The sequence below is a fragment of the Perca flavescens genome, chromosome 8 (assembly GCF_004354835.1).
Source record: "Perca flavescens isolate YP-PL-M2 chromosome 8, PFLA_1.0, whole genome shotgun sequence".
Classification (NCBI taxonomy): Eukaryota; Metazoa; Chordata; class Actinopteri; order Perciformes; family Percidae; genus Perca; species Perca flavescens.
In genome coordinates this window covers 33,016,328-33,043,617 of record NC_041338.1, presented here as the reverse complement: position 1 = coordinate 33,043,617, position 27,290 = coordinate 33,016,328, and the positions used below count along the sequence as shown (strand labels likewise).

General features: G+C 43.0%; 2 protein-coding genes across 3 annotated transcripts in view; one reads left to right on the top strand and one right to left on the bottom strand.

Moving 5' to 3' along the window:
* The window catches only part of LOC114560175 (GRAM domain-containing protein 4), a 25,440-nt gene extending 4,396 nt beyond the window's left edge, over positions 1-21,044 (bottom strand). The window contains exons 1-15 of the mRNA XM_028585349.1: positions 20,824-21,044; positions 14,691-14,934; positions 11,331-11,436; positions 10,213-10,333; positions 10,040-10,110; positions 9,344-9,476; positions 9,163-9,188; positions 7,693-7,784; positions 6,606-6,697; positions 5,511-5,559; positions 4,560-4,631; positions 4,410-4,453; positions 4,021-4,130; positions 2,814-2,968; positions 355-502 (exon numbers count right to left, since the gene is read on the bottom strand). Of these exons, the coding sequence (XP_028441150.1) occupies positions 355-502; positions 2,814-2,968; positions 4,021-4,130; positions 4,410-4,453; positions 4,560-4,631; positions 5,511-5,559; positions 6,606-6,697; positions 7,693-7,784; positions 9,163-9,188; positions 9,344-9,476; positions 10,040-10,110; positions 10,213-10,333; positions 11,331-11,436; positions 14,691-14,876 (1,405 nt within the window). The 5' untranslated portion in view covers positions 14,877-14,934; positions 20,824-21,044. The remainder of the gene's footprint in view (positions 1-354; positions 503-2,813; positions 2,969-4,020; positions 4,131-4,409; positions 4,454-4,559; positions 4,632-5,510; positions 5,560-6,605; positions 6,698-7,692; positions 7,785-9,162; positions 9,189-9,343; positions 9,477-10,039; positions 10,111-10,212; positions 10,334-11,330; positions 11,437-14,690; positions 14,935-20,823) is intronic.
* On the top strand, positions 20,799-27,290 carry LOC114560176 (cytosolic 5'-nucleotidase 1A). Of its 2 annotated transcripts, XM_028585350.1 has the most exons (6): positions 20,799-21,431; positions 23,036-23,146; positions 23,701-23,836; positions 24,246-24,368; positions 24,897-25,021; positions 26,401-27,290. In XM_028585350.1, the coding sequence occupies exons 1-6, from the start codon at positions 21,396-21,398 to the stop codon at positions 26,641-26,643; spliced, it is 774 nt and encodes a 257-aa protein (XP_028441151.1). In that variant the 5' UTR covers positions 20,799-21,395; the 3' UTR covers positions 26,644-27,290. The 2 variants fall into 2 exon arrangements, with proteins under 2 accessions (XP_028441151.1, XP_028441152.1); XM_028585351.1 differs by lacking the exon at positions 24,246-24,368.

Here is a 27,290-nt window from a genome sequence, read left to right as displayed (position 1 = left end):
ACATGTGTATTTTTCCTTCCGCTTTCTTTGCGTTGGAATTTTAAACTATGAGGACTAATGGTTGACTGCTCCTCTGCAGGGTAGATCCAGACAGCTAGCTAGATTATCTTTCCAATCAGAGTTTTATCTTGCACGACTATTTTGCAGCGGCTCCATGGGGAGAGCTTAGCCCCGCCCATGACGATTGTGATTGGTTTAAAGAGATGCCAATAAACCAGAGCACGTTTTTCTCCCATCCCCGAATGCTGTGTGGACTAGCCAGACCCTCCTCCGCTCCGCAGCGTGTGGACGGTCTGGCAAAGTGAGACTAGTACACCACTGACCCTCCCCCCCATCCTGTCGTTCCTCTCCCACCTGTCAGAGGGCGCTCACTCTCCGGCAGGTTGAAGACTTCGTGAAAAACTCCTCTCTTGGTGCCGTGGTAGCGTCCTCCGTCCTCGTCCCGGCTGACGCCCAGAGGAGCTGCAGCGCCGACGTTCCCTCGGATGCTCGTCGCAGTGGGCTGGACAGACGGACGGGGGGGGGGGCAGTTACTGGATCAGCAAATCAGCACCAGTGCCTAAAATCTATATAATCTACTATAGCCTCAAAATGAAGAGAACAATATCCTGATGATTTAGAGATTTGTATCCGTAAGCGGAACAAAAACAATTCAGATTGTCCTGAAGGTGGCACTAGAGGAATTAACCAACATTAACTTTGTGACGGCTCCTAGGCCTCAAGGCCTATTAAGTCCCTTTGGTTGCTGGGCTCTGGGGATTGGCTAATAAGGACTGAGGATTGACACCTGGATGAACGGATTGCTCACATGTCCATAAAGTGCCTGGGCTCTCTCTCTCTCTCTCTCTCTCTCTCTCTCTCTCTCTCTCTCTCTCTCTCTCTCTCTCTCTCTCTCTCTCTCTCTCTCTCTCTCTCTCTCTCTCTCTCTCTCTCTCTCTCTCTCTCTCTCTAAGGTTGCTTGGTTTGTTTGGACTTTGGGTTGGGTTACTTTTGCGTTCTAACATTGCTACACCTTCAAACACTACACACATTACTGATAAACTGATAGCTCATTTAACTGTGTTTATTTAAATACATTTGAGTTAATTGAGCAAAATGTGTGTTCCTCCACATTCTCTCATAGCTTTGAGCCAGGTCATGACATGGGGAAATCTTGAGGAGGGAGAGAGACAGAGAGTGACTGCCCAGGCACTCCTCTTTATAGACATGTGAGTAAGCAGTTCATCCAGGTGTCAGGTGACTTAATAGGTCTTGAGGCCTAGGAGCCGTCACAACTTTAATGTAGAAAATAGTATTTAAATCCCCCAAATGGTGGAAAAAAATCTGACACAAACATTCACATGAAAACTTTTTAAAAGTGTTGATACAAACCTGAAAAACTGGTAGAATCTAACTACTCTAGTTTGTCCTAAAGCAAGGCGCTAGAGAAAAGGGGTCATTTAAATCTAAAAGGGAATGTCTGAACATTGCGTGACAACGCCAACGTGGGTTGCACTTTAAAGCATCGGTCCAGTGAAACCTGAGGCCGAAATCTGCTAATTGGTATAAGATCCAACTTGAAAATTGAGTTGGGCTAATTTAGTTTAAAACCCCAAATTTCAGACCATAAATTCAAGGAAAGACACAAATCTCGGGTAAAAACCATGAAGAACTCAACTCAGTTCAGGTACAAAGATAAAATTTGGATACAAATCTGAAATAAAATCTGAGTAAAACCCAGAAAATTCAAGTAAGTTTTGACCGAGGTTTGTCCTGAACGTTGCGCTAGAGGGAAGGTTACTACAATCTAAAGGCATCATCCTCTGGAGAGCAGGAATAAAACCCTCACTGACAATCTGACTACAGGGTTTTTGGGATATATTTATCTAACGGACCGTTACTAGACTGTACATTTATGGTACGTGTCCACTGGCAGCGTCATTTCCACGTTTGCCATTCGTTTTGTAAGCAGCCGGGCAATGCATTCTGGTAGCGTCGGAGCAACTTTTGAGTGATGGGGCGTCGAGTTGCCCCGCTCCTCATTTGCATGAAGTTGAGGTCCAGGCTACTTTATGCAAATCAGGGGCACGGGAACTCAACGAAAATCTTTTAAACTGACTGTTGGCGATCTAAAATGAAGACGGAGTCAGCAACTGCATAGCTTATTTTTTTGCAAAAAATGTTTTCAGAAACACATTTTGGTGAACTATTTTCATACAACTATTTTTGTTTCCAAACGAGCCGTCATGTTGGTTCCCTTTTAAAATCCGGGAGCAGACGGCCCACGAGTGAAGCGCTCGTCCAATCAGGTGCAGGCATTGTGGTTGTAGGAGGGTGTAGCCTGTTTTCGTTGCTTGTCAGTGGAGAAATGTATAACTGCTAGTGCACGGTTCAACAAGGGTTGCCCAATGGACTGGGGCAAACAACCCACTCGACATTGACTTTTTCTTCTAAAAAAAACAAAACAAAACAAAGAATTTGTATAGGGGCCAGTAAAAAGGGGCGATCCCTCCAGTCAAAAAACTGCCACAGTGTACACGTACCATACAATCATTGATGTCAGCATTGATTCTACATCTCGAAACACAACTGATGTCTACACTGCGACTGTAAATACACACAACATACACATTAAGAGCCTACCTGTTCACACTCAGACAGCTGAGAGAGAAAAACAACAGAGAACTGAAACCAACACAGACCAGAGACCACCCACTGGGACCAGTAAGAACCAGGACATATGTGAGCCAGTGGCTGACTTCCGACCAGCGCCTCGGTCGGTGAGCGGCATATTTTTTTTTTTTTTTTTTTTTTATTTAAGAGTTCAAACTGACCCGTCTGCTCAGCGTGGTGTTGCCGCGCTCCTTCAGCTGCAGGTCGGTGGGTAAATTGGTCCAGATGATGTAGGGTGTGTCGTAACGCTGCCGCAGCTTGGGACAACTCTTAAAGATGAAGTCGATGATGAAGAACTTTATACCTGCGTACACACCTGAGGAGGAGGACACTAATCAGAGACACTCCGCAGAACTGAATCGCACTCCTAGAACCAGTGACATGTAAACGGGACCCTTCAGGGTGACTAAAACGTGAACATTGGACTCATCAGCTGGACACAAACACTACTCTAATGAGATGTTTCCGTGTGTCTGTTGGATGTAGTTACTGCTAACATTTTAACAAATACTATACAAGCTGGTAATAATTCATAGCTGTGTGTCTGTCAGCTCGTTTTTGTCTCCCAAAAATGGCTAAAAATCACATAATTAAGCTTAAATGCAGGGTGAGTGCTCTTCTCGCAGTCATAACTCAGTCAAATCTGAACACAGACATGAAACACATATTCTTAGATTCAGCGTGACGGACACTTCCCCAGGATACATTATTACCTCCTCTGTTCATCTCAAAAAGCTCATGAATCTGCTTATAAACCACAGAAAAAAAAGCTTCTCCTTATAGGTGCAGAACTTGAGAATAATCACCTTTTTAAAGTTTTCTTTAGTATCAAAAGGTATCCAGCGATAGTTCTCTGCACGTCCATGGGTACACTGCAGACAGCAACTATGAATAGCTAATTCGGCATACTTTCAAATGGTGCCAATTTGCCAAAATGTGAAACGACAGAAGTGTCAAAACAACATCGCAGTAAAATACATATTAAATTGTGAGCCACTTCCAATGTTGTACTTTTCAGTTGTTTTATAATATTTTAGTTACTGTGTGGAGGTGTGGGGCAGCACAGAAGCAACTTATATAAATCCACTATTTACACAACAGAACAAAACAATAAGACTTAAATAAGTGGATTCAAGTGTGGAAACCAAGTGACTTCATCAAGTCCCAGGTTATACAACTTAAGAGTTTAGTTTAGAGTTTAGAATTAAAAACTTTTGTTTGAGAGACAAACAGAGTGTTGCCTGAACATTCACTGATGACTGCTTGTCATTTTTGTGTTACTTTGTGTTGGAGCTGTACAGTGAAGTTAATAAAATAGATGATTACTTATCACAGTATGCAAGTGTATAAACTGTGTATATGAAGTACCTATGAAGAATCCCAGCAGTTTGAACGGCAGCAGGCAGCAGGCGATGAAGGCCACCCACAGACCAATGTACAGCTTCTGAGTCAACTCTGGCTGAACCCACATGAACAGACTGAGAAAACACACACACACACACACACACACACACACACACACACACACACACACACACACACACACACACACACACACACACACACACACACACACACACACACACACACACACACACACACACACACACACACACACACACACACACACACACACACACACACACACACACACACACACACACACACACACACACACACACACGCGCAATTAAAGATCTGAGTATGAATCATCGGTTCACTCTAACCTGAAACAAAGTGTGGGCAGAAAAACTCACTTCTTTATTTTCTCCAGGATGTTGGCCATCTTCCCAAACAGATTCTGTGAGGACGAAAGAAAAAAAACAAAAAGAAAACATATGTTGTAAAATCTGTCGGCAGGTGTCCCACTGTGACGTAGAGCCTCCGACTTCTCCGTCACGTCTCACCTGAGCTTTCTGAGCGACGTCCAGAACCAGCTGGAACTTCTCCGAGACAGTCAGGTCTTCTTTAGGAGGCTCCTGGAAAACAGAGGAGACAGTCAAGTCATGAACACAGACACCTGTCAGTCTTTTAAAAACTAATACTTAAAATGTACTGGTGATTTTTTTATATCTACATTTTACCTTTAGCATGTCTTTTGGGTGTGAGGGTGTTGTAGAAATATATATACACAGTCATGTGAAAAAATTAGGATACCCATGCTAAAGTTGACTAAAAAGAGGAATAAAAAATATTTTTTTGCAAATTGATCTTAATGCCTTAATTAAAAAAAATGAGGAAAAATCCAACCTTTAAGGACACCAACTTTCTTTGTGAATGAATAATGTATCGTAAATAAATGAATGTTCTTCCTTAAAATACAGGAGGCATAAGTCAGTACACCCCTATGTTAAATTCCCATAGAGGCAAGCAGATGTTTTTGCCCCCTGTATTTTAAGGAAGAACGTTTATTTATTTACGATACATTATTCATTCACAAAGAAAATTGGTGTCCTTAAAGGTTGGATTTTTACTAATTTTTTAGTAAAAATTAAGATCAATTTTCAAAAGATGATTTTTTTTATTCCTCTTTTTAGTCAAATTTAGCATGGGTGTCCTAATTTTTTCCCATGACTGTGTATGTATGTATGTATATATTTGTGTGTGTATGTGTGTGTATATGCATGTATGTATTTTATATATATATATATATATATATATATATATATATATATATATATAAAAATATAAAGTTATTACAGGTTTCTACAACACCCTCACATGTATTTTATATTTCTTCAATGTGATTTGAATTCATGTTTGTGAAACAAAAACATCAGATGGCGTAAAGTTGCATGAAAAGTAAAGTATCTAAAAGTAATCGAACACAAACACAAGTGTGAAGAGAGATTTCTCACCACAGGCTCCGAGACTTCAGGAACGATGCTCCACTGGATCCTCCAGCCTCTGAGAGCAGTGCATCATGGGAACACACAAGTAGCTATGAGGTCCTTTCACACTCATTACATATCTGTGTGTCAAGTATTTGTTCCATTTCCTCTTAAGGAGCTTTAAAGATTTAACTATTGTAGGCTTGCAGGTACATACACTAGGGTCAAAGTCTCCTAACGCAACCCAGAATCAAAGGCTCATTCGTATGACGCTGGCTTGCAGTAGTTAAGTGTATCATGTAACAAAAGCGTCCCTGGATCATTTTGGGCTAATCTGGATCAACGGAAGTACATTTCCAGGATAATTGCTTAACATGTCCCTCACCTTCCGCTCTCGGTGTGTTCTCAAAACTCTGTTCACGTCGGGGAACAACGACAACCTTCAAACTAGCAAGCTGCACGCTGAAAGGGGAAAAGTTTTGAAGAAAATGTCGATCGTGCAACAAGGCAGGCCTATTTGGTTCTTTCTGTGAATAAGTGTAAAGATTTACAAAGAATATGTTTATGGCATTTACTCGTTTACCACGTTTTGGGACCGATTGGTGGGATTAATGTGGACAGCACACGGCGATACACTGGTAAGAGTCAATGAGGTTTAACCATGTATCCAGCTAATTTAAATAGCTCACGTTGCTGTATTGTGTGCAGCACAACAGCTAACTTCATTTAATATTTCAGGTGGAGTTGCTTTTATCGGGGTGCAAATGTTCCACCAAAAAGAAGTCCCTTCCTGAGACTAATTTTGCAGAGCCATTGCGCTGCATCTGGAATTTAGCGCCGCCCAAGACAATTGTGATTGGCTTAAAGAAAATCAAACAACGAGAGCTTTGGTTTTACTCCTATCCTGGAATGTATCTGTGGTGTAGCCAGATCTTACTCCACAGCTGTGGCAATAGAGCGTAGATCTAAAGTGTGTTAACACACAGTTTGAGAAACATGAGATGTAAATGGCGCTTATTCTATTATCATAGCAGAGAATCGGTACTGAACCTGGTTTACAGTTTGTGATTCTGGCCTTGTGATTGGCTGACATAAGAGGAAGGGGGCGGCGCTTGCACTGACCTGGCGATGAGGCAATTTAAGGAGAGTCGGATGATGGCGAGGAACAGGAACATGGGGACGGCCCAGCCGTGCCACGCTGCGTACATGTAGACCTGTTCCACACACACACACACACACACACACACACACACACACACACACACACACACACACACACACACACACACACACACACACACACACACACACACACACACACACACACACACACACACACACACACACACACACACACACACACACACACACACACACACAGAAATTAAGCAGTGTGTCTTCATGGGAAAAAAAATGTAATGCAACAAGTACTCAGTAAAACATATTAAAACATAAAATATCACAAAAGGTGCACTTCCCCTCGTTCATTCTCTAAATAATTTATGAAGCAGATAAATCAGTCCTTCCAGAAAAATGCTGAGTTTTTTTGTGATTGTTGCAGGCAAAAATCGTTGATTATGCAGCACGTTTTATTAAAAACTGCGATGGAATATGCTATATGATATTTATGCAATTTTATGCGATGAAATTGCAGGAACTTGCAAAAATTGCGGTTTGATGAAAAAAAAAAAAATGATTTCCCCCCCCCCGCCCCCCCAACACCTGCTTATAGATGATGTTCACGTCGTGTAATTACGTCACTTCATGACGTTCCCATGGCAACAGGGGAAAATGGCTGCTCTTATGTGAAGTAAACGCAACATTTTTCAACTTTCTGCTAAGATATATTATGTGACTTTTTTGCAACAGCAATTCGGGGATTATGAAATCATGCAAGCCCCGCATATTTTGCGCGGAAATCAGCAATTTATGCGGCAAAAGTGCGCCGTATTTGAAAAAATGCCTCTCCCCTGCATCAATATGCAACTTTGGCTGATTATGCGTTGAATTATGTGATCGCATAATTGCGTTTTTCTGGAGGGACTGGTAAATTATATTGAAATAGTTCTTAATAATTCAATAGATTGGAGCGATTTAGAAATCGTCATTTTTTATATATATATATATATATATATATATATATATATATATATATATATATATATATGTGTGTGTGTGTGTGTGTGTGTGTGTGTGTGTGTGGACTCACAATGAAGGCGATGGCCGACGTGTAGACAGAGTTCCAGCTGGATAGGGCAGTAAGGTTCCTCTTGAAGTTGGTCACAGGTTTGAATCCTCGTTCTGGAAACACAACAACGGACCAACTGACCAATCACAGACTGAGAAACACAACAACGGACTAACTGACCAATCACAGACTGAGAAACACAACAACGGACCAACTGACCAATCACAGACTGAGAAGTTATCGTGACAGAGAAACCTCAGCTCTGTGTCTGCTGTATTGTTTTAAATAACCTGTAAAATAAAGCATCTAAGTGAGTTGAAGGACAGAATGTGGCTAAAAGTATGTGGATGTGATACGTTCATAAACTGTGAGTAAAGATGGACAACGCGTCTCCACTCCCTCCCGCTGTACAAAAGTGAACAACATATCCCGGATAGGGGCGCTGCCATCTTGTCATTTTGGAGCCAGAGTCTGCACAGTAGTGATCAGGCTTTGGAGCAGTGGTATCAAAGTCTCACCCATACACCGGCTGGACCAATCGTAAGTCAATCACAGCTGTCAATCATGACGTTTCACTTCGTTTTTATGGTATCAAATAACTAATAAAAACTAAACGTATCAGAAAATTAACACTCAAACAAACATCAGCGTGATGAGAGATACCTAAAATTGACAGAAAACATCTTTGGGAAACATTGATTTGACGTGTACTTTGACTATTTAGTTTGGCCCATGTCCCAGCTGCTAACACGGAGAGGACGTGGTTTAGGACCTATACTGCAGACAGCCAGCAGGGGGCGATCAAGAAGTTCTGTCTTCACTTATACAGTCTATGCATCAACTTCTGGATGTGTTGGGTGAGACTCCTGCAGCCTAGCATAGAAATCTAGACGCACCCTAGCGGCAGCAAATGTAATTTGCAGCCAGGGTCGTCTAGCAACTCGCCGTTGGTGCTGGAAAACCCAAACTCTAGTCAGGCCAATCACATCGTGTATATAGAGTCGGTGGGCGGGGCTTAACATAATGACGGCAGAGTTGCGACGGTTCCACGTGAATCCCCCGCTACTTGAAAACAAAGAAGATGGCCGCTGCTGCTGGCGAACTGCGGACTTTGGAATCGGCTTTGGTTGCGACTCTGGAAGACTTGCAGTTCAGCTTTTCTCATAGACTGTTAATATTAATAATATACAGTCTATGGCTTTTCTTTGATAAAAGAACAAAGACCGGCACTAAAGTCATTCTTAAAAAAGATGTGTTCGGACTTTTGCCGACCGGATACGGCAAAAGTTTAATCTATCAACTAGCTCCGCTACCTTCTTCGTTGCTCTGCCTGGTTGTAGCGCTATCCTATTGCGTGCAGAGGGAATATGAAAGACACCCGTTTATCCCGCCCCTCGGATTGAGCCCTGCCAATGGTGAGTTCATAGACCCAACATCTGGATGTGGGTCTGGCTGGTCAGGCTAGGGTTCAAATCAGAGAGAAATACTCACTGAGCCGTCTCATGTTTTCAGTCAACCTGTGGATCAGAAAACAGGTATTCATTTTAGATTTAAGACACAGAGCTTTTACCACAATAAAAAAAAAACATACAGTATGTTACAGCTCCAGTTGATCGTTGATTTAAGTCACTGTTTTCCTAAATATGTCCAATCGCTGTATTTTACTCCTCACCTCTTGGCACTCAGCGGCTCCTCCGCCTCCACCGTCTGCTCCTCCGGTTGGAAGCTGAAGTCCTCGATATAAACGCCAAAACGATCATAAAGCCATTTCAGGAAGCTGCTGGACAAAGTGTCCTTGTGTTTGTCTGAGGACGGGAAAAGAAAAGAGTCTGAGGAAGGTAACCGACGTGGTCGTTAACATTTTACCACTTTTATTCAAGTGTGTCCACTTTTAGCTTACGTACCACTGGAGCTGGGCAATTTGTTTCCCTAAAATATTTTTTTTATTAAAAAACTCGATTTACGATTCAAGTCGATTTTCCCCCTCTTCCATTTAAAACAAAATAACTGCGAACTGTAAATATATTTTAAAAATATATATTTATTGTATTAATTATATTTAATACTATATTAAAGTGCATCAACACAAACAAAATTGCAAAGGCAAACCCTTTCTCTAACTGAAAAGTCTGTGCAGTGTGCAACAAAGATTGTTAAACATCCAAAATTATTTATACTGTGTTTGGATTGAAAAAAAAATATGAATCGATTTGACCTACCAACTCGATTTTTAAATCAAATCGATTTTTTTCCCAGCCCTACGTACCACGTAAGTCCTTTCTGTACGTTTGAAATCTCAGAGGCAGATAAAGGTGGCGTATATGTGCATCTAATAAAGTGGCCAGTAAGCGTTTGAAGAACAGCTCACCTGTACTGCTGACTGCAGGTGGAGGAGGAGGAGACGGGGCTTTGGGTGTCTGAGAAGGGGAGTCTTCGAGTCTGTGAAGTGACAGAAACGGCCGGTCAAGTGTCGGCGTAAAACCACCGGAAAAAACAAGCTATACCAGCTCCTTTTTTAATGACTTTTTTTTAAATAACCACCTGGGTTTCAGGACGTCGTTGATTTTCTGCTCCAGCTCGATGCACCTGATGCGCTCCCTCTCCAGCTCCTGTCTCAGGGAGTCCACGTTGGACTCCTCTTTAAGTTTCCTCAGCTCCTCCTCTGAAACAGATGATGATGGAGACAAGCTGAGTACCTCTGAGCAGTGGTTTCACAATTTTATTATCGCTCATTGAGAGCTGCTCAGGTGACATTTTGTGCTACTACTACTTTACTGCAACCTCTAGCATCCTTCGGGTGCCTTTTCCATTTGATTTCAAAGATACAAACTGTAATTTATCTGATGGAACGTAGGATAGACTGCACATAAAACAAAATATACCACAAATGTTATCAATATTAATTCCCAGAAATATAAAGAAATGTATTTGTTTGTGTGTGTGTGTTTAAGTCAGCAGGGTTATTAATAGCTGTGTGTGTGTGTGTTACGTAAAGCTGACAGGCAGATATTGACGGATTACCCAGCATGCTGCTGTGCTGTGGGACGTTTGACTGCGAACTCAAGTGAGAGGCCACAATGACCCCGACAGCACACACACACACACACACACACACACACACACACACACACACACACACACACACACACACACACACACACACACACACACACACACACACACACACACACACACACACACACACACACACACACACACACACACACACACACACACACACACACACACACCTCCTCGTGCCACAGATTTTAAAAAAGGGACACTTTACTTTTTTCCACTTTTGTTTGTTTGAGTCTTGTTGTGTCCACAAGTCAAAGATATTCAGTTATTGTCGCAGAGGAGTGAAGAAACTAGAAGTTAAGAAGCTGCAATCAGATCATTTATATTTCAAATTTGTTGTTTTTAAGAATAGATTCTCACGAAGAAAACTAAACGTCAGAAGTATGAAGTTATAGAACTCACAGATTTCACTCCACAGATCAACATCCAGGTGATGCTAAAAGCTAATGCAGACCTGTCACTTTGTTTATAAGATAGAAAAACAAATTCATTGTATTTAATGTCTCTTCTTATGTTAATATCGTTACATTTGAAGTCTTAGGAAACACACAGAGGGCCTGGCCAGTCAGAAGACTCACGTAGGAAGTGTTTCTCTAACAAGGCGATTTCTAGGTGACCTTTGACCTCGTTAAGGTCTGTCCTCGAGTCGTCTTGGAGAGCTGCACAAAAGGATCCTGGACCAGCCTGAAACAAACAGGGCGACAGGAAAATAATAAAAAAACAATTACACAACAGTGAAATGAAATCAGTTGCAGGTGTTTATCTTTTATTTGGGGGGGCCTCCGGGTTAGGGCTGTGCAAATAATCAAATTTTAATCGCGATTATGATTTTGGCTAGCCTGGTCCTACCAGACTCTGGTCCATTAGCCTGGTCCTACCAGACTCTGGTACACTAGCCTGGTCCTACCAGACTCTGGTCCACTAGCCTGGTCCTACCAGACTCTGGTCCATTAGCCTGGTCCTACCAGACTCTGGTCCATTAGCCTGGTCCTACCAGACTCTGGTCCATTAGCCTGGTCATACCAGACTCTGGTACACTAGCCTGGTCCTACCAGACTCTGGTACACTAGCCTGGTCCTACCAGACTCTGGTCCACTAGCCTGGTCCTACCAGACTCTGGTACATTAGCCTGGTCCTACCAGACTCTGGTACACTAGCCTGGTCCTACCAGACTCTCCAATCCAATCCAATTTTATTTATAGAGCGCATTTCACAGATAAGAAACCAACAAGGGCTTTACAAGGTACATACAAACATACATTGGGTAAAGAAAATACAGCATGACATGAGGAGTGATGAGGAGAAAAAGGCAACTCCCAGACTATGCCCCCACTAGGAGCACAGTGTGGGAACAGGAAAAAAACACCTCAGCAACATAAGCACATAACCAATACAAGGGCACACAAGACACGCAATGGGTGAGGGGAGTCTTGGGGGGCATGGGGGGGGGGGTGTTGGGGTGCAGGTAGTCCAGCACAGGCAAGCAGACATCTGGTCCTGCAGCCAAACAAAGGCGCTGGTCACAGACCCGCCCGCCTCACTGGAGGTAGAAGCGGTGAAAGCGCTGGATTGGGGGTGGGGGGTGATTGCATATCTGTATATATGGAAGAGTTTGTGTGTATGTTGGCCTGAGTAGTCAAGCTACGTCTGGCCCCCGTAATCTGGTTTTCTCAGTCCGCACGATTGTCATTGCGATACACAGCTGGTTGCCATGGAGTCAGGCTTGAAACAGGACCCAGTCCGAGTCAACAATCAACAGGTGTCTGTGGGAATCGGGTAGGTAACGCAAGAGTGTGCCTCGCTGCAGTGGGGGAGGCCAGGGGGAGGCCATGGGGAGACGATTATTAAACACCGGCCTCGGCCAAGGCCAGTGCTGGTTCAGGGAGCCGAAAAAGATAAGATTGGAATTTGTTTTGTCTTAGGGCCAGGAGCCGCAGTTAGTCACTCTCGACTTCTCTGAAATGTCCCCTCTGGTCTCCGTATCGATCAAATTTCCTTGCCAAAACCGTGAGTTTCCCCAAGATGTTGTCCAGCCTATCCAGAGCTGATAGTCTCTCCAAGATGGTATCCAATTTTTGGCCCATGGTGTGTGGCTCATGGTGGTCAAAGTCACAATCTGAGTTCCGACAGCTCTGCCCACGGCTTCAACCATGACGGGCAGCCTGGTATTTTGCTCGGTTCCCGTCTTCTTCTTAATTTCTCGATAAACCAGGGCAGTGCCTGAGCCAATCAGCAAAAGACCTGTTATTGTGGTTCCGAATAGGTAGATATCTTCAATGTCCTCCACGGAAAGAACCGCCAGACACACGATCCGCCACCTCTCCCACGGGTGCATCGTGTAGCCAGCTGCGAACGTCCCGGCAGGGCAGTCAGGTTCCCCCGAACCCGAGCTTCTCGTCGAGAAGATGGTGTCAATTGCGCTGAAAGACCAGTTGATCAAATCCATAATTCGTAGTTTAGGAGCAGTGCCGAGAGAGAGAGACTCTAGAAGTACACAGAGACAAAGACTAGACGAGAGAGCAAAGCAGGGTAGGCAACGGGAGGAGAGGGAGAGAAATGCGACCGCCTTCACAGAGAGCCAAACGAGAGCAAGACTCTGGTACACTAGCCTGGTCCTACCAGACTCTGGTACACTAGCCTGGTCCTACCAGACTCTGGTACACTAGCCTGGTCCTACCAGACTCTGGTACACAAGCCTGGTCCTACCAGACTCTGGTACACAAGCCTGGTCCTACCAGACTCTGGTACACTAGCCTGGTCCTACCAGACTCTGGTACACTAGCCTGGTCCTACCAGACTCTGGTACACAAGCCTGGTACTACCAGATTCTGGTACACAAGCCTGGTCCTACCAGACTCTGGTCCATTAGCCTGGTCCTACCAGACTCTGGTCCATTAGCCTGGTCTTACCAGACTGGTCCATTAGCCTGGTCCTACCAGACTCTGGTACACTAGCCTGGTCCTACCAGACTCTGGTCCATTAGCCTGGTCCTACCAGACTGGTCCATTAGCCTGGTCCTACCAGACTCTGGTACACTAGCCTGGTCCTACCAGACTCTGGTCCATTTCATTTGTACAGAGAGTCTGGCCTCTCTCCATTGACCAGTGTTAACTTCCTTGAAGGCAGGTACTCTGAAGTTTAAAACTATTTGATCAGCCCAGAGCCACTCTGGATCTGCCGTAACCAATCGCTAACGTTTGGTCTTGATGTCGGCTTAGCATCGCTAGCGTTAGCCTTAGCCAACTCCTTCACCGCTAACGGAGCGAGCTGGAAAATCAAACTTTTCCTGAAACCCCTTGGGGAAGAGGGCCACGAGATCATGGCCCCCTTCTGGATATTCGGCGGCGTTGCCACAACGGACCGAATGGCTTTGCTCACATCTTTCTCCTTCCGCCTTTACAAAACTACAACTCAAACTAGCTCACGTCACGACCTCAACGTCATCGTTCTCAACGTCATCGTTCTCAACGTCATCGTTCTCAACGTCATCGTTCTCAACGTCATCGTTCTCAGCCACTCCCTCTGTTCGCTGATTGGACCGGTTAAGATTTGGCCGGAGAAAACCCAAGAATATACCGCAAACCCAGACGGTGTACGGAAGTATGTAGGAAGGCGGAGCCAGACTAGAATTTGGCTCCTAACGATCACAAAAACAAAGTAATCAAGAGAAACAATTATTTTGCACATTACATTTTGCGAGTAAACTCTTATTTTGTCTTGTGTTCTGAATGAAAATAAATAAAAGCTCAAACAGTCAAAGTAGTAAGGGATATTTTACAGTTCAAGGTGTTTTCACTGTTGGTTTGTTTTTAATTCAATAATTGCAACAGCTTTCCAAAAGTCAATGAAATAATCGTGATTTCAACACTGACCAAAATAATGGTGATCAGATGTATTGCCTTAATCGAGCAGCCCTAGTGGTGTTCTTGTTTTTGTACCTGGGCATCACTCTGCTGCTCTCCCTCCGCCTCCCTCTGCTCCTCTGGCTCTCTGACGGAGACCGGAGCTTTAGTCACGGCCTCCTCGGTGCATTCGGTGTCCGACGTGTTGGGCGAATCGACCAGATCCAGGAACTCGTCCCGTCTCTGGCCCCGGAACCGGATCCTGTCCAGATGCTTCCGCATGGTGGGCGCCGTGGAGCCGGTCTCTACCTGAACATGACTGCCGGCGGCGCTGCAGAGACTGGAGGAGGAGAGGAAACACTTTGAAATGATCCACAAAACATTCAATAATAACCTGATTGCAATAAACAATAAATAAAGTGTTAGAGGGTCATTTTGCATCATTGACCTGATGATGGCGCTAAAGGAAAAGTCAGGAGAACAAAGTTACTGCAAATAATCCTCTGGGGACCATGAAAGTGTGTACCACGTTTCACAGCAATCCATCCAATAGTTGAGACATTTCACACAAACATTTACAACAGCGGTCTTTCGAATCGGCTTTGGTCGCAACTCTGGAAGACTTGGAGTTAAAAGGTCCAAGGTCCTTGCTCCTTATGACCCCCCCCCCCCTCTCTCCTCCTCAATAGCTAGAGACACAGAAATGGCACATCCTAAGGAAAGCTCATTGTGGGACTGGCTCTAGTGGCTGTAGTTCTGCACCAAGGCTGAATTTCAAGAAAGAGACTTCAGTTACAGTATTAGGGGACCACTAAGGTCTATATAAAAGAGACTTCAGATACAGTATTAGGGGACCACTAAGGTCTATATAAAAGAGACTTCAGATACAGTATTAGGGGACCACTAAGGTCTATATAAAAGAGACTTGAGATACAGTATTAGGGGACCACTAAGGTCTATATAAAAGAGACTTCAGATACAGTATTAGGGGACCACTAAGGTCTATATAAAAGAGACTTCAGATACAGTATTAGGGGACCACTAAGGTCTATATAAAAGAGACTTGAGATACAGTATTAGGGGACCACTAAGGTCTATATAAAAGAGACTTCAGATACAGTATTAGGGGACCACTAAGGCCTATATAAAAGAGACTTCAGATACAGTATTAGGGGATCACTAAGGTCTATATAAAAGAGACTTCAGATACAGTATTAGGGGACCACTAAGGTCTATATAAAAGAGACTTCAGATACAGTATTAGGGGACCACTGAGGTCTATATAAAAGAGACTTCAGATACAGTATTAGGGGACCACTAAGGTCTATATAAAAGAGACTTCAGATACAGTATTAGGGGACCACTAAGGTCTATACAGTGGTGTGAAAAAGTGTTTGCCCCCTTCCTCATTTCCTGTTCCTTTGCATGTGTGTCACACTTAAGTGTTTCGGAACATCAAACCAATTTAAACAAAAGTCAAGGACAACACAAGTAAACACAAAATGCAATTTGTAAATGAAGGTGTTTATTATTAAAGGAGAAAAAAAATCCAAACCATCATGGCCCTGTGTGAAAAAGTGATTGCCCCCCTTGTTAAAACATACTATAACTGTGGTTGTCCACACCTGAGTTCAATTTCTCTAGCCACACCCAGGCCTGATTATTGCCACACCTGTTCACAATCAAGGCATCACTTAAATAGGAGCTGCTTGACACAGTAAGGTCCACCAGAAGATCCTTAAAAGCTACACATCATGCCGAGACCCAAAGAAATTCAGGAACAATTGAGAAAGAAAGTAATTGAGATCTATCAGTCTGGAAAGGGTTATAAAGCCATTTCCAAAGCTTTGGGAATCCAGCGAACCACAGTGAGAGCCATTATCCACAAATGGCGAAGACATGGAACAGTGGTGAACCTTCCCAGGAGTGGCCGGCCGCCCAAAATTACCCCAAGAGCGCAGCGACGACTCATCCAAGAGGTCACAAAAGACCCCACAACAACGTCCAAAGAACTGCAGGCCTCACTTGCCTCAGTTAAGGTCAGCGTTCATGCCTCCACCATCAGGAAAAGACTGGGCAAAAATGGCCTGCATGGCAGAGTTCCAAGGAGAAAACCACTGCTGAGCAAAAAGAACATCAAAGCTCGTCTCAATTTCTCCAGAACACATCTTGATGATCCCCAAGACTTTTGGGACAACATTCTGTGGACCGATGAGACAAAAGTGGAACTCTTTGGAAGGTGTGTGTCCAAGTATATCTGGCGTAGAAGGAACACTGCATTTCATAAAAAGAACATTATACCAACTGTAAAATATGGTGGTGGCAGTGTGATGGTCTGGGGCTGTTTTGCTGCTTCAGGACCTGGAAGACTTGCCGTGATAAAAGGAACTATGAATTCTGCTGTCTACCAAGAGATCCTGAAGGAGAATGTCCGACCATCTGTTCGTGTACTCAAGCTGAAACGAACTTGGGTTCTGCAGCAGGACAATGATCCTAAACACACCAGCAAGTCCACCACCGAATGGCTGAAGAAAAAACAAAATGAAGACTTTGGAGTGGCCTAGCCAAAGTCCTGACCTGAATCCTATTGAGATGTTGTGGTATGACCTTAAAAAGGCCGTTCATGCTCGAAAACCCTCTAATGTAACTGAATTAGGACAATTCTGCAAAGATGAGTGGGCCAAAATTCCTCCAGGACGCTGTAAAAGCCTCATTGCACGTTATCGCAAACGCTTGGTTGCAGTTGTTGCTGCTAAGGGTGGCCCAACCAGTTATTAGGTTTAGGGGGCAATCACTTTTTCACACAGGGCCATGATGGTTTGGATTTTTTTTCTCCTTTAATGATAAACACCTTCATTTACAAATTGCATTTTGTGTTTACTTGTGTTGTCCTTGACTATTGTTTAAATTGGTTTGATGTTCCGAAACACTTAAGTGTGACAAACATGCAAAGGAACAGGAAATGAGGAAGGGGGCAAACACTTTTTCACACCACTGTATAAAAGCATCCAAAGAGCACCATGTCATGGGAACTTTAAGCTTTTCTTTCAGAAAAGAACAAAGAACGGCACTGAAGTCATTCTTAAAAAGGAAGATGTGTTCGGAGTTTCGCCGACCGGATACGGCAAAAGTTTAATCTATCAACTAAGTCCTCTACCTTCTTCGTTGCTCTGGTTGGTTGTAGCGCTATCTTATTATGTGAAGAGGGAATATGAAAGACAACCATTTATCCCGCCCCTCAGATTGAGCCCTGCCAGTGGTGAGTTCCCAGACCCAACATCTGCATGTGGGTCTGACTTGTCAGGCTAACAACTTTGTTCTCCTGACTTTTCCTCTAGCTCCATCATCAGGTCGATGAGGCAAAATGACATTAACAGGATTACCTAAGTCACAAAGCTTCATCCTCTGGGGAACATAAATCTCTGTAGAAACCCTCGGACAGCTGTTAAGATATTTCTGTCTGGACTAAAGTAACGCACAGACTAAGTAATCTATCCCCAACATTCGTTGCTAGCATGGTTTCGGACATTTCGGTTTCCCAGAACACTGACGTACAAGTTTGTAACATCAGTATGAGCATCTGACACACGGTGAAGCTGCTGTTCATTTACATCCTGGGAGATAATTCAACACGTTAACCGGCAGCAGAAATCTCCCCTGAACCTGAAACTACAGTTGGATGAAAAGCACAAAAAAAGAAATAGAGAAAACAGAACAACAATTTCTGCTTCTAATGAGTCTTGTGACTGACCTGAATGTGAGGCTCCTTCAACACTTAGTGATCATAAAGCTTTATTGACCCAGGGAGAGTCGACCTCTCCCATAAAGACTCATACAAACAGAGTAGGCAGCCAATCAGACACTCCACTCATCAAACTGTTTGCTCAGGGAAGAGAAAATGTTTCATCATCTGCTTAATGTTCCCCCCTGATCATGTTTCATTCTCTGCTCTCAAGCAGGGGGGTCATAAAACATGTGTGTAGGAGGCTGTGTGGTCCCCAAACTAGGAGCTAATTTCGGGGAAAGAGGCTGAAGGGACGAGCAGGCTACAACCACAACAGCACAGGGTGATAGGTTGAGACATCTGTCAGTCAACACGCCCACAAACAGCTCCTTCTTTAAAAGGAAGGGTATGACATTTTGGGAAAAAACACTTACTGGCTTTTTGGCAGAGAGGTAGATGTAAAGATTGATACCACTCTCAAAACTGTCAGTTATATAACGCTACAGCTAACAGCCAGTTAGTGTAGCTTAGCATAATGACTGGAAACACAGGGAAGCCGCTAGCCTGGCTCTGTCTAAAGCTAAAATGCTCATATGAGTACTATGTCCAATGCCTTTTTATTTGTTTTTTTTTCTCTATTCTAATAACAATAATATAATTTTGTTGTGTTCATACAATGACAATAAAGTATTTTGAATCTTGAATACCAGCACATTTAAAGCTCACTATAATATAGGGCTGCACAATTAATCACAATTTTAATCAAAATCGCAACATGGACTGGTGCAATATCCAAATTGCAGGGTGGGTGCAATATTTGTAAAATGCAAATTACAGATAGATAGTTTTTTTTATTGATCCCAAAAAAAATGAGAAATAACATTGTTGCAGGAGCAAAATATCAGACACACAGCACACTTGCAGAGTATACATTAAATAACAAAAATGATGTGTCTAACCATTCTGAATTAAGTAGTGTGGGGCTGCAGAGACGTCTTGGGCCTACAAATCCTATCCTACAGACTAAAGGAAAACATCTTTGTGGGGCAACCTCTAGCTCACCCAGTAGAGCGTGCGCCCCATGTAGGCTGAGTTCTTTGCAGCAGCCTCTCACAGTCAAAATAATCGCAATTAGATACTTTCCTCATATCGTGCATCCCTACTAGTACAGACGTTTCATTGGGTTTGTTTAATCCATACAAAAATAAACAACTTGCCATTTTAAGGGGGTTGAGTCCGAATATTTCTTGCCTGAGACATCCCAACGGTTGCCTGACAATTGCTCAAAGAATCCAGAACATAACCGCCTTAAAATAGAAAATTGACATCTGTACATTTCAGTTTTAGTACAAACCAGATACATTGTGTTAAAAAGTAAGCTTTAGAGGTAGATTTTGTCATCTTGAGCCTTAGCCAGGCCAGCTGGTTCCCCCTGTTTTCAGTCTTTATGCTAAGCTAAGCTAACCGGCTGCTGTCTGTAGCCTGTTGAAGGCTGTTTGTTCAGTCTGAGGATCACTGAGCAGAGCTGTCTGACTGGTATGACTGCTTCTTATAATTGATTTGATTCTTCACCTGGATCCCACTCCAGCACTGTCTTTACAGGTGAGACTCTGACACACAACCCTGTCAGGGTGGGAGATAATTCAATGTATTTCAAAAGTTAAAATTATATGAAAAATAGCTGTAAAGTGTATTTAACGAATGCCGAATTCATGAGCATGGCCTAATAACTTAAAATACACCATAAGTCATTTTTTTTAACTGAGACACACCCTAAACAGCTAGCAATGCAATGCTAAAATTGCATATTTTGTAATAGGGATTTGTACCAGAGACAATTATATGAGGGTACATTTAGGGCAGTGTCTTCAAAGACTCAAGAGAAGCTGGCTGCACAGAACAAGCTAAACTATTCCTTAAGACAGTGAAAAAAATGTACAATAGCAAGGTGTGTTCTGACATGTTAAAACCTGGGTAAGAATACTTTAGTTGTAATGTTCAAAGGCCAGGTTTCACTCTAAATTCAGTCATTTAAATATAGTGTGAATATATATTATATTGGCTCTGTGTTGACTGACAGATACACTGACTGACTGATTGACTGACTGACTGATTGATCGATTGCCTGCCGATTTAACAACTGAGTATTTACTGACAGAATTGGTGAGTGCTTTTAAAGTGACTGACAGCGAGACTTATTGACTGGCTGATTGACGGCCTACTGCCCTTTTACCTTTAAGTGACAGAAATAGACAGACAGTTAACTGGCTGTTTTACTGACAGTCTGGTCTGAGCCTCTGATAACATAAAACAATATTATCCTTTCGCTTCTGTTCACAGTTCACACACATCCTGCACCGGTGACAGCCAATCACCTGCGGATCTGAGGGTCCCCAGGAACCGCGAACCGGTCCACGCTGGACACACCTGTAGCCTACACCCCCAGAGGACTGAGATGAAGAGGGTGGGAAGAAGAAAGAGGGAACCGAGGAAGGATTTTCTCACCGTGAACCGAAGCTGAAGCAAACTTTCCCTCCGGCTCTCTTTACCAAGGTTCCAGACCGGGTCAAACCCGTTCCAAACCGGACCAAGCTTCTCTCAGACCCGCTCCAGACCGCCCTCCCTCTTCTGTCTTAAGCAGTTAGTCCAGACGAGGAGGTTTTGCGGAGTAAAAACCGGACCGCGTTTCTGTACCAGACACAATAATCACTACTGTGGGCGGGGTCGCCCAGCGGCAGGCAGACAAACAAGGAAGTGACGCCATCACGTTGCGGTCTTGAAGCGAACGTCGGGCGTTACGTTACCATGCGTTACAGCGAAAGGCAGGCGGATACATCCTGAGGCGGAACCATATACTGTCTATGGGCGGAACCCTGAGCAGACAGTTGACTGTTTCTGTAGGAACATTTGAAGTTAGTTTGACAGCCAGCTCAGTTGTTGTCTGTTGTCATAGACAAGGTTGTTGTACTACTTACTGTGTTGTGGTCTATGGTTGCGACAGGTGAAAAGGCCAGTAGATATACACTTAGCCGTTATAAGACCCTTTTTAAGCTACAGGGTTCAGCTGAGAGGCGGACATGGTCTCCACGATCCAGAACACCGACGTGAAGCAGGTAAGACTCCCCAGAGGCGAGTTATGTTAGGTCGGATTGTCTTATCTACAAAGACAGACAGGTAAGACCACACACTTCCAGAACCAAACCCATCCAACTCTGGATCTTCACCATGCAGCCCACTATTTAGCACAAGTTTGAACTCTTACAAAATCTTACAAACGTGCCGTTTGAGTCGGAGTCGGAGAAAATTAAAAGGGACAAACGTAATTTAAAAATTAAAATTATATGTAAATTTGATCTATGTATGTATGTAATGAATGCCGAATTGTAGAACGGGACCTATTAGTTCAAAATATATCATTTTTGAGTCATTTTTTAACCTTAACCTTTTTTTAAACTTCACCAGTTTACGACGCAATGCTAAAATTCAATATTTTGTTATAGGGATTCGGGAACCGAGGATATTAGGCTAACACTGTGTGTCACGGCTGCTGTGGTAGAGAAGCTGACTGCACAGAACACGCAAAATGATTCCTTAACCTGTTAAAAATGACCGATTTACACATTCCCTGTAACATAAATATGGCATTTTTCATCAGATTGCCTCAAGACCTTATGATATCATTCACAAAAGGCATCTGAACACATAATATTCATTGTGACTCTACTTTCTTTGAATTCTGAGTGATTTATTCAACTTGGTCACACTTTTTTTGTTTATGGTAAATAATGACCGGCATAAGAAACAAAAGGGAAATAGTATAATTTTCATCCAGGAGATGAAAGTCCTCTCTCCATTCACACACTCCTACAACTTTCCTGTGTGCCCATTCTTCACACACACACACACAAACACACACACACACACACACACACACACACACACACACACACACAAACACACAGTTCATGTTGTCTTGTTGCCAGTTGTGCATGTGAACCACCAATGTTCGCACACACATGCATGCACGCACACACAGACCCATACACACACATGTACACCCACTCACACACAAACACACACACATAAACACACATGTACACCCACTCACACACATACACACACACACACACAGTTAATTTTGTCACATTGCCACTTGTGCATGTGAACCACCAAGGTTCACACACACATGTAAACCCACTCACACACACAGACCCACACACACATACACACACATGTGCACCCACTCACACACATAAAGACACACACACACACAGTTCATGTTGTCATGTTGCCACTTGTGCATGTGAACCACCAAGGTTCACACACACACACACACACACACACACGTTGTAGATGTTAACGTTCTAGTAAGGTTCTTTTTACAATAAATGTTGTATTAAAAGTACATTTTTATTTGTATTTATGTTAAAATAAGAACAGTACATTAAGGGGGGTAGCAATGAACAATGTTTAAAGGTTAAGACAGTGAGAAATTGTACAATATCATGGTGTGTTCTGACATGCAAACGTGTACGAATAATCAAGTTAAAATGTCTGTATGAGGTCATTGGCCAGGTTTCACTTCGAATTATACAATTTTAATCATACAAAGTAGTGTTCCATGTTGGACTTCTGGTGATTTCATATAGGTACTGTCTGTTTGTGTGTGTGTTGAGTGTTTTTAGTATGATGAAGAGGTTCTGTGTTTCCTCTGCAGAAAGATGCTGATCGTGCAGTCGTTGTCGCGGTAACGTCTCGTGCAGTGTTTGAATCTGGAGCTGATGGTGATGATGTGTACGGAATGGGCGTGGCTTTCCCGCTGCTGCAGGTCAGTTTCCTTCACTTTAAAGTGTGTGTGTGTGTGTGTGTGTGACCTGTATGTAGTTATATTTATTAATTCAAATATCTAATTATTTGTGCAATAGAGCTCCAAAACCTATTAAAAACACATCAATGAGCCACACTGTTGCACTAAGTCATATTTTCCTTCATTACCATGAACACACTGTAGTTTATTTTGACTCAATCCCACACACACTAACCTGCTGCACCAAATACTTTCCAAATGTATAAAATAGAGCTCCAAATGTAGAAATAGTCCCCAACAACTGCACTCTTTCCTCCTGTATCAGAGAAACATATGATAAAGTGGCCGACTGGAAAATCCAAAGCCTTTTTTAAAAGGAAACGCATAGACATATTTATACATTTGTGAGCCGTCTTTAAACATGTACCTCTTCATCAGGAACCAATTGGACCTGAGAGCTACAGACAGGAAGTCAGAAAGTATTAAGAGACTAACTTTGTTGACAATAAGAAAAATATAGAATAACACCAGGCTGGAGCTTTAATGGATACATTTGAATTGAATTCCTAATTCAGGCGCTGCAGAGAGTGAACAAACGTCTGCTAGAGGAAAATCCTGCTGAGTCGCTGCTGTTTGATGTCGTCCTGATCACCACCGACAGCCAGCAACAGCAGCAGAGCTGCCGCATCATCAGCAGCACCAGACATTACGGTAATCTAACTTTAACCCTCATCAGCAGCAGCACCAGACATTACGGTAATCTAACTTTAACCCTCATCAGCAGCAGCACCAGACATTACGGTAATCTAACTTTAACCCTCATCAGCAGCAGCACCAGACATTACGGTAATCTAACTTTAACCCTCAGCAGCTGCACCAGACATTACGGTAATCTAACTTTAACCCTCATCATCAGCAGCACCAGACATTACGGTAATCTAACTTTAACCCTCATCATCAGCAGCACCAGACATTACGGTAATCTTACTTTAACCCTCATCAGCAGCAGCACCAGACATTACGGTAATCTAACTTTAACCTTTAGCCCCTGATCAGTGTTGGAGTTTTTGTAGTCGTGTTGATGACTTCCTGTCCTGATGTCATCACCGCTCTGTTGCAGGTCTTGAAGTCAGCAGGTTCTGTTTTTCCAGCGAGGAGGATTTCGTCGAAAGTTTACAGAAAAATAACGTGCAACTCTTCCTGTCGACGGACAGTAATGAGGCGCCACAGGCGTCACAGAAAGGTCAGACTTTAAAAAAATAAATAAAATCAGAAATCCAATTTAAATGTTGATCTGATGATGGGGCTAAATGAAAAGTCAGAACATCATCAACGTTATTACAATTCATCCTGAGGGGAACACAAATGTCTGAACCAAATCTGAGACATTACACTCAAAAGCAATGAATGTGAACCTCATGTTGGCGCTAGACAAAAAATGTCAGACGATCACCAAAGTCTGTAGGATTTATCGTTTGGGAGCCATGAATGTCTGCACAAAACTTCATGGAAATCTATCAACTAGTTCTTGAGATATTTCAGCCTGGACCAAAGAAATATTACGACTTTATTCTTGAAACTTTTTCAACTTAATACTCAAAACCTCACATTTAGTTTTGCCTAACAGTGGCTCGAATACTCTGCTGATGATGTTGAAATATTGATAAAACGTATTGTAGTTTTCTCCTGAAAGCTCACAGTTGAATCATAAAACATAATAAAGGTGAGAATGATGTTAGAAGGTAAATCATCCTCTTTGTCATTGGTCCAGGTGTTCTCTCGGCCCTGCTGGACCGGCAGGAAGCTCCATCAGAGCAGCTCAGAGTAATGTTCTGCGGGGACGCCGTCAACCGGCCCGACGCTGGCCCAATGCCGGCGAGCCGACAGGCCGCTCAGGTACTCGCAGCAACATCCTGCTGAAAAAAAGTCATCTTTGCGTAAAGTGCTCATATTATGCTCATCTTCAGGATCATAATTGTATTTAGAGGTTATATCAGAATAGATTTACATGGTTTAATTTTCAAAAAACACCATATTTTTGTTGTACTGCACATTGCTGCAGCTCCTCTTTTCACCCTGTGTGTTGAGCTCTCTGTTTTAGCTACAGAGTGAGACATCTCACTTTTGTTCCATCTTTGTTGGAAGTCGCACATGTGCAGTACCTAGGTAAGGACTACTAGCCAGTCAGAAGAGAGTATGAGGGCGTGCCACGCTAGCAGCTAGGCGAGCATTATAACTAGAGCTGGGCAATATATCGATATTATATCGATATCGTGATATGAGACTAGATATCGTCTTAGATTTTGGATATCGTAATATGGTGTAAGTGTTGTCTTTTCCTGGTTTTAAAGGCTGCATTACAGTAAAGTTATGTTATTTTCTGAACTTACCAGACTGTTGTAACTGTTTCTATTATTTCCCTTTACCCACTTAGTCATTAAATCCAAATTACTGATGATTATTTATCAAAAATCTCATTGTGTAAATATTTTGTGAAAGCACCAATAGTCAACACTACAATATCGTTGCGGTATCGATATCGAGCTATTTGGTCAAAAATATCATGATATTTGATTTTCTCCATATCGCCCAGCCCTAATTATAACATGTGTTACAAAGTGACCACGTTGGTCTCTGAAGTAAAGGCTGGACTACAACAGAGCTGTTTGGAGCAGTTGGTGAACAGTGTTTTTCTGTTGGAGATGGTAAGTCCCTTTGGGGTGGACTTTGGGCTTTTTCACTTTGTAAACCTATAACGTGCACAAAAATGATATATAACACAATAAAGGAAAGGGGAAAAGCCAAAAAAGCATAATATGAGCACTTTAAATTCATGCAGAAGATTTTTCCAAAGCAAAATGATATCAATTACTCACCGAGAGTGGCCTTGAATTCATGAAGTAAAACGTGGATAACATTTCATTTGCTCGGTACTTCACATGCATTTTTGCTAAAACCTTACCATTTAAAACACCTCCACATAAACAGTCCCGCGGATTTAGACAGACGAGCAGTGCCCCTGCCAAACTTCTCAGACGAGAAGCGGAAGTGTTGCACATAGTAAAGTTTTAGCAAACGTGCTGATGTGTTTTGGAAAGTACTGAGCATACGACTCGCGACAAAAACAAGGTTATCTTCATGAATTCAAGGCAACACACAGAGAGTAGTTGATATACAAGTGAGCATTTTGAGGATGAAGAATTTTTTTTAAAGAACTCTGGTGTCTGAGATTTTTTTTTTTTTTTTAAAGGATAATACGCATTCTTTCTCCGCAGAATTTCTCTGCTCAGCTCGGCGAGATGCGGCAGAGGTTCGGCATGTCGGACAGCCCTCTCCGCATCGTCCTCGTGACGTCACACGGCGGCAGGGAAAGCTGCGGCGCCCTGCGGACGCTTCGATCACATGGCGTCAACGTGGACGAGGCGTACTGCCTGGCCGGGGCCCCGCGGAGCCCCATCCTGTCCGTGGTCCGACCTCACTTCCTGCTCAGCGACGGCTTCAGCGGCCTGGAGGACTGATGACATCATGAGGGGAATGGACTGTCACATGACCTCACAAAAAAACGTTGAACAATCTGCCAAAATCCTCAGACCGAACGCAAAGTTGAACACCTGTTTGAACAAATTGTTTCAGCTCGTTGAGCCTTAAAAACCCAATCAGTGTTCCTGATGTAAAGCTAAGCCCCGCCCACCACCAAAATACAAACTACAGGATTGGACATTGTCTGACTTTATATCTTTTGTAGACTAACACATTTAGTTTTAGTTTTTTTTAGCTCTCTAATTGGATGATAAAAATAAACCTGAACGAATCGACGTGTGCGTAACTGTGACACAGTCTAACTCCAATGTTTTTAAAATGTGAGTTTCTAGATTCTACACTAAAATGAACTCATTGTGTTTGACCTTTGACCCTTATTGCTAGGACTGCTGAGCAGTCTCAATGGTGTTTTAAGCCCCCAACATCTCCTTCCAGGCAGCGCTAACCATAACCATAACCACTGCCTAATCCTAGTGCCTAGTGGAGACGTTGGGGGCTTAAAGGTGCACTATGCGTTTCTGCATGACATCACTTCTGTTGAGGTTCCAAGTAAATTTCAAACAAAACGGAGGAAGCCCTCCCCTCCCTCCATGTTTCCGTAACGGTCATGACTAACTGACTAACT

Bases quoted from the DNA above. Each gene is read 5' to 3' on its own strand.
- LOC114560176 (XM_028585350.1), top strand. From the start codon at position 21,396: ATGGTCTCCACGATCCAGAACACCGACGTGAAGCAG. The intron at 24,369-24,896 runs GTCAGACTTTAA...TCATTGGTCCAG, and splicing joins GCCACAGGCGTCACAGAAAG to GTGTTCTCTCGGCCCTGCTG. The intron at 25,022-26,400 runs GTACTCGCAGCA...CTTTCTCCGCAG, and splicing joins CGAGCCGACAGGCCGCTCAG to AATTTCTCTGCTCAGCTCGG.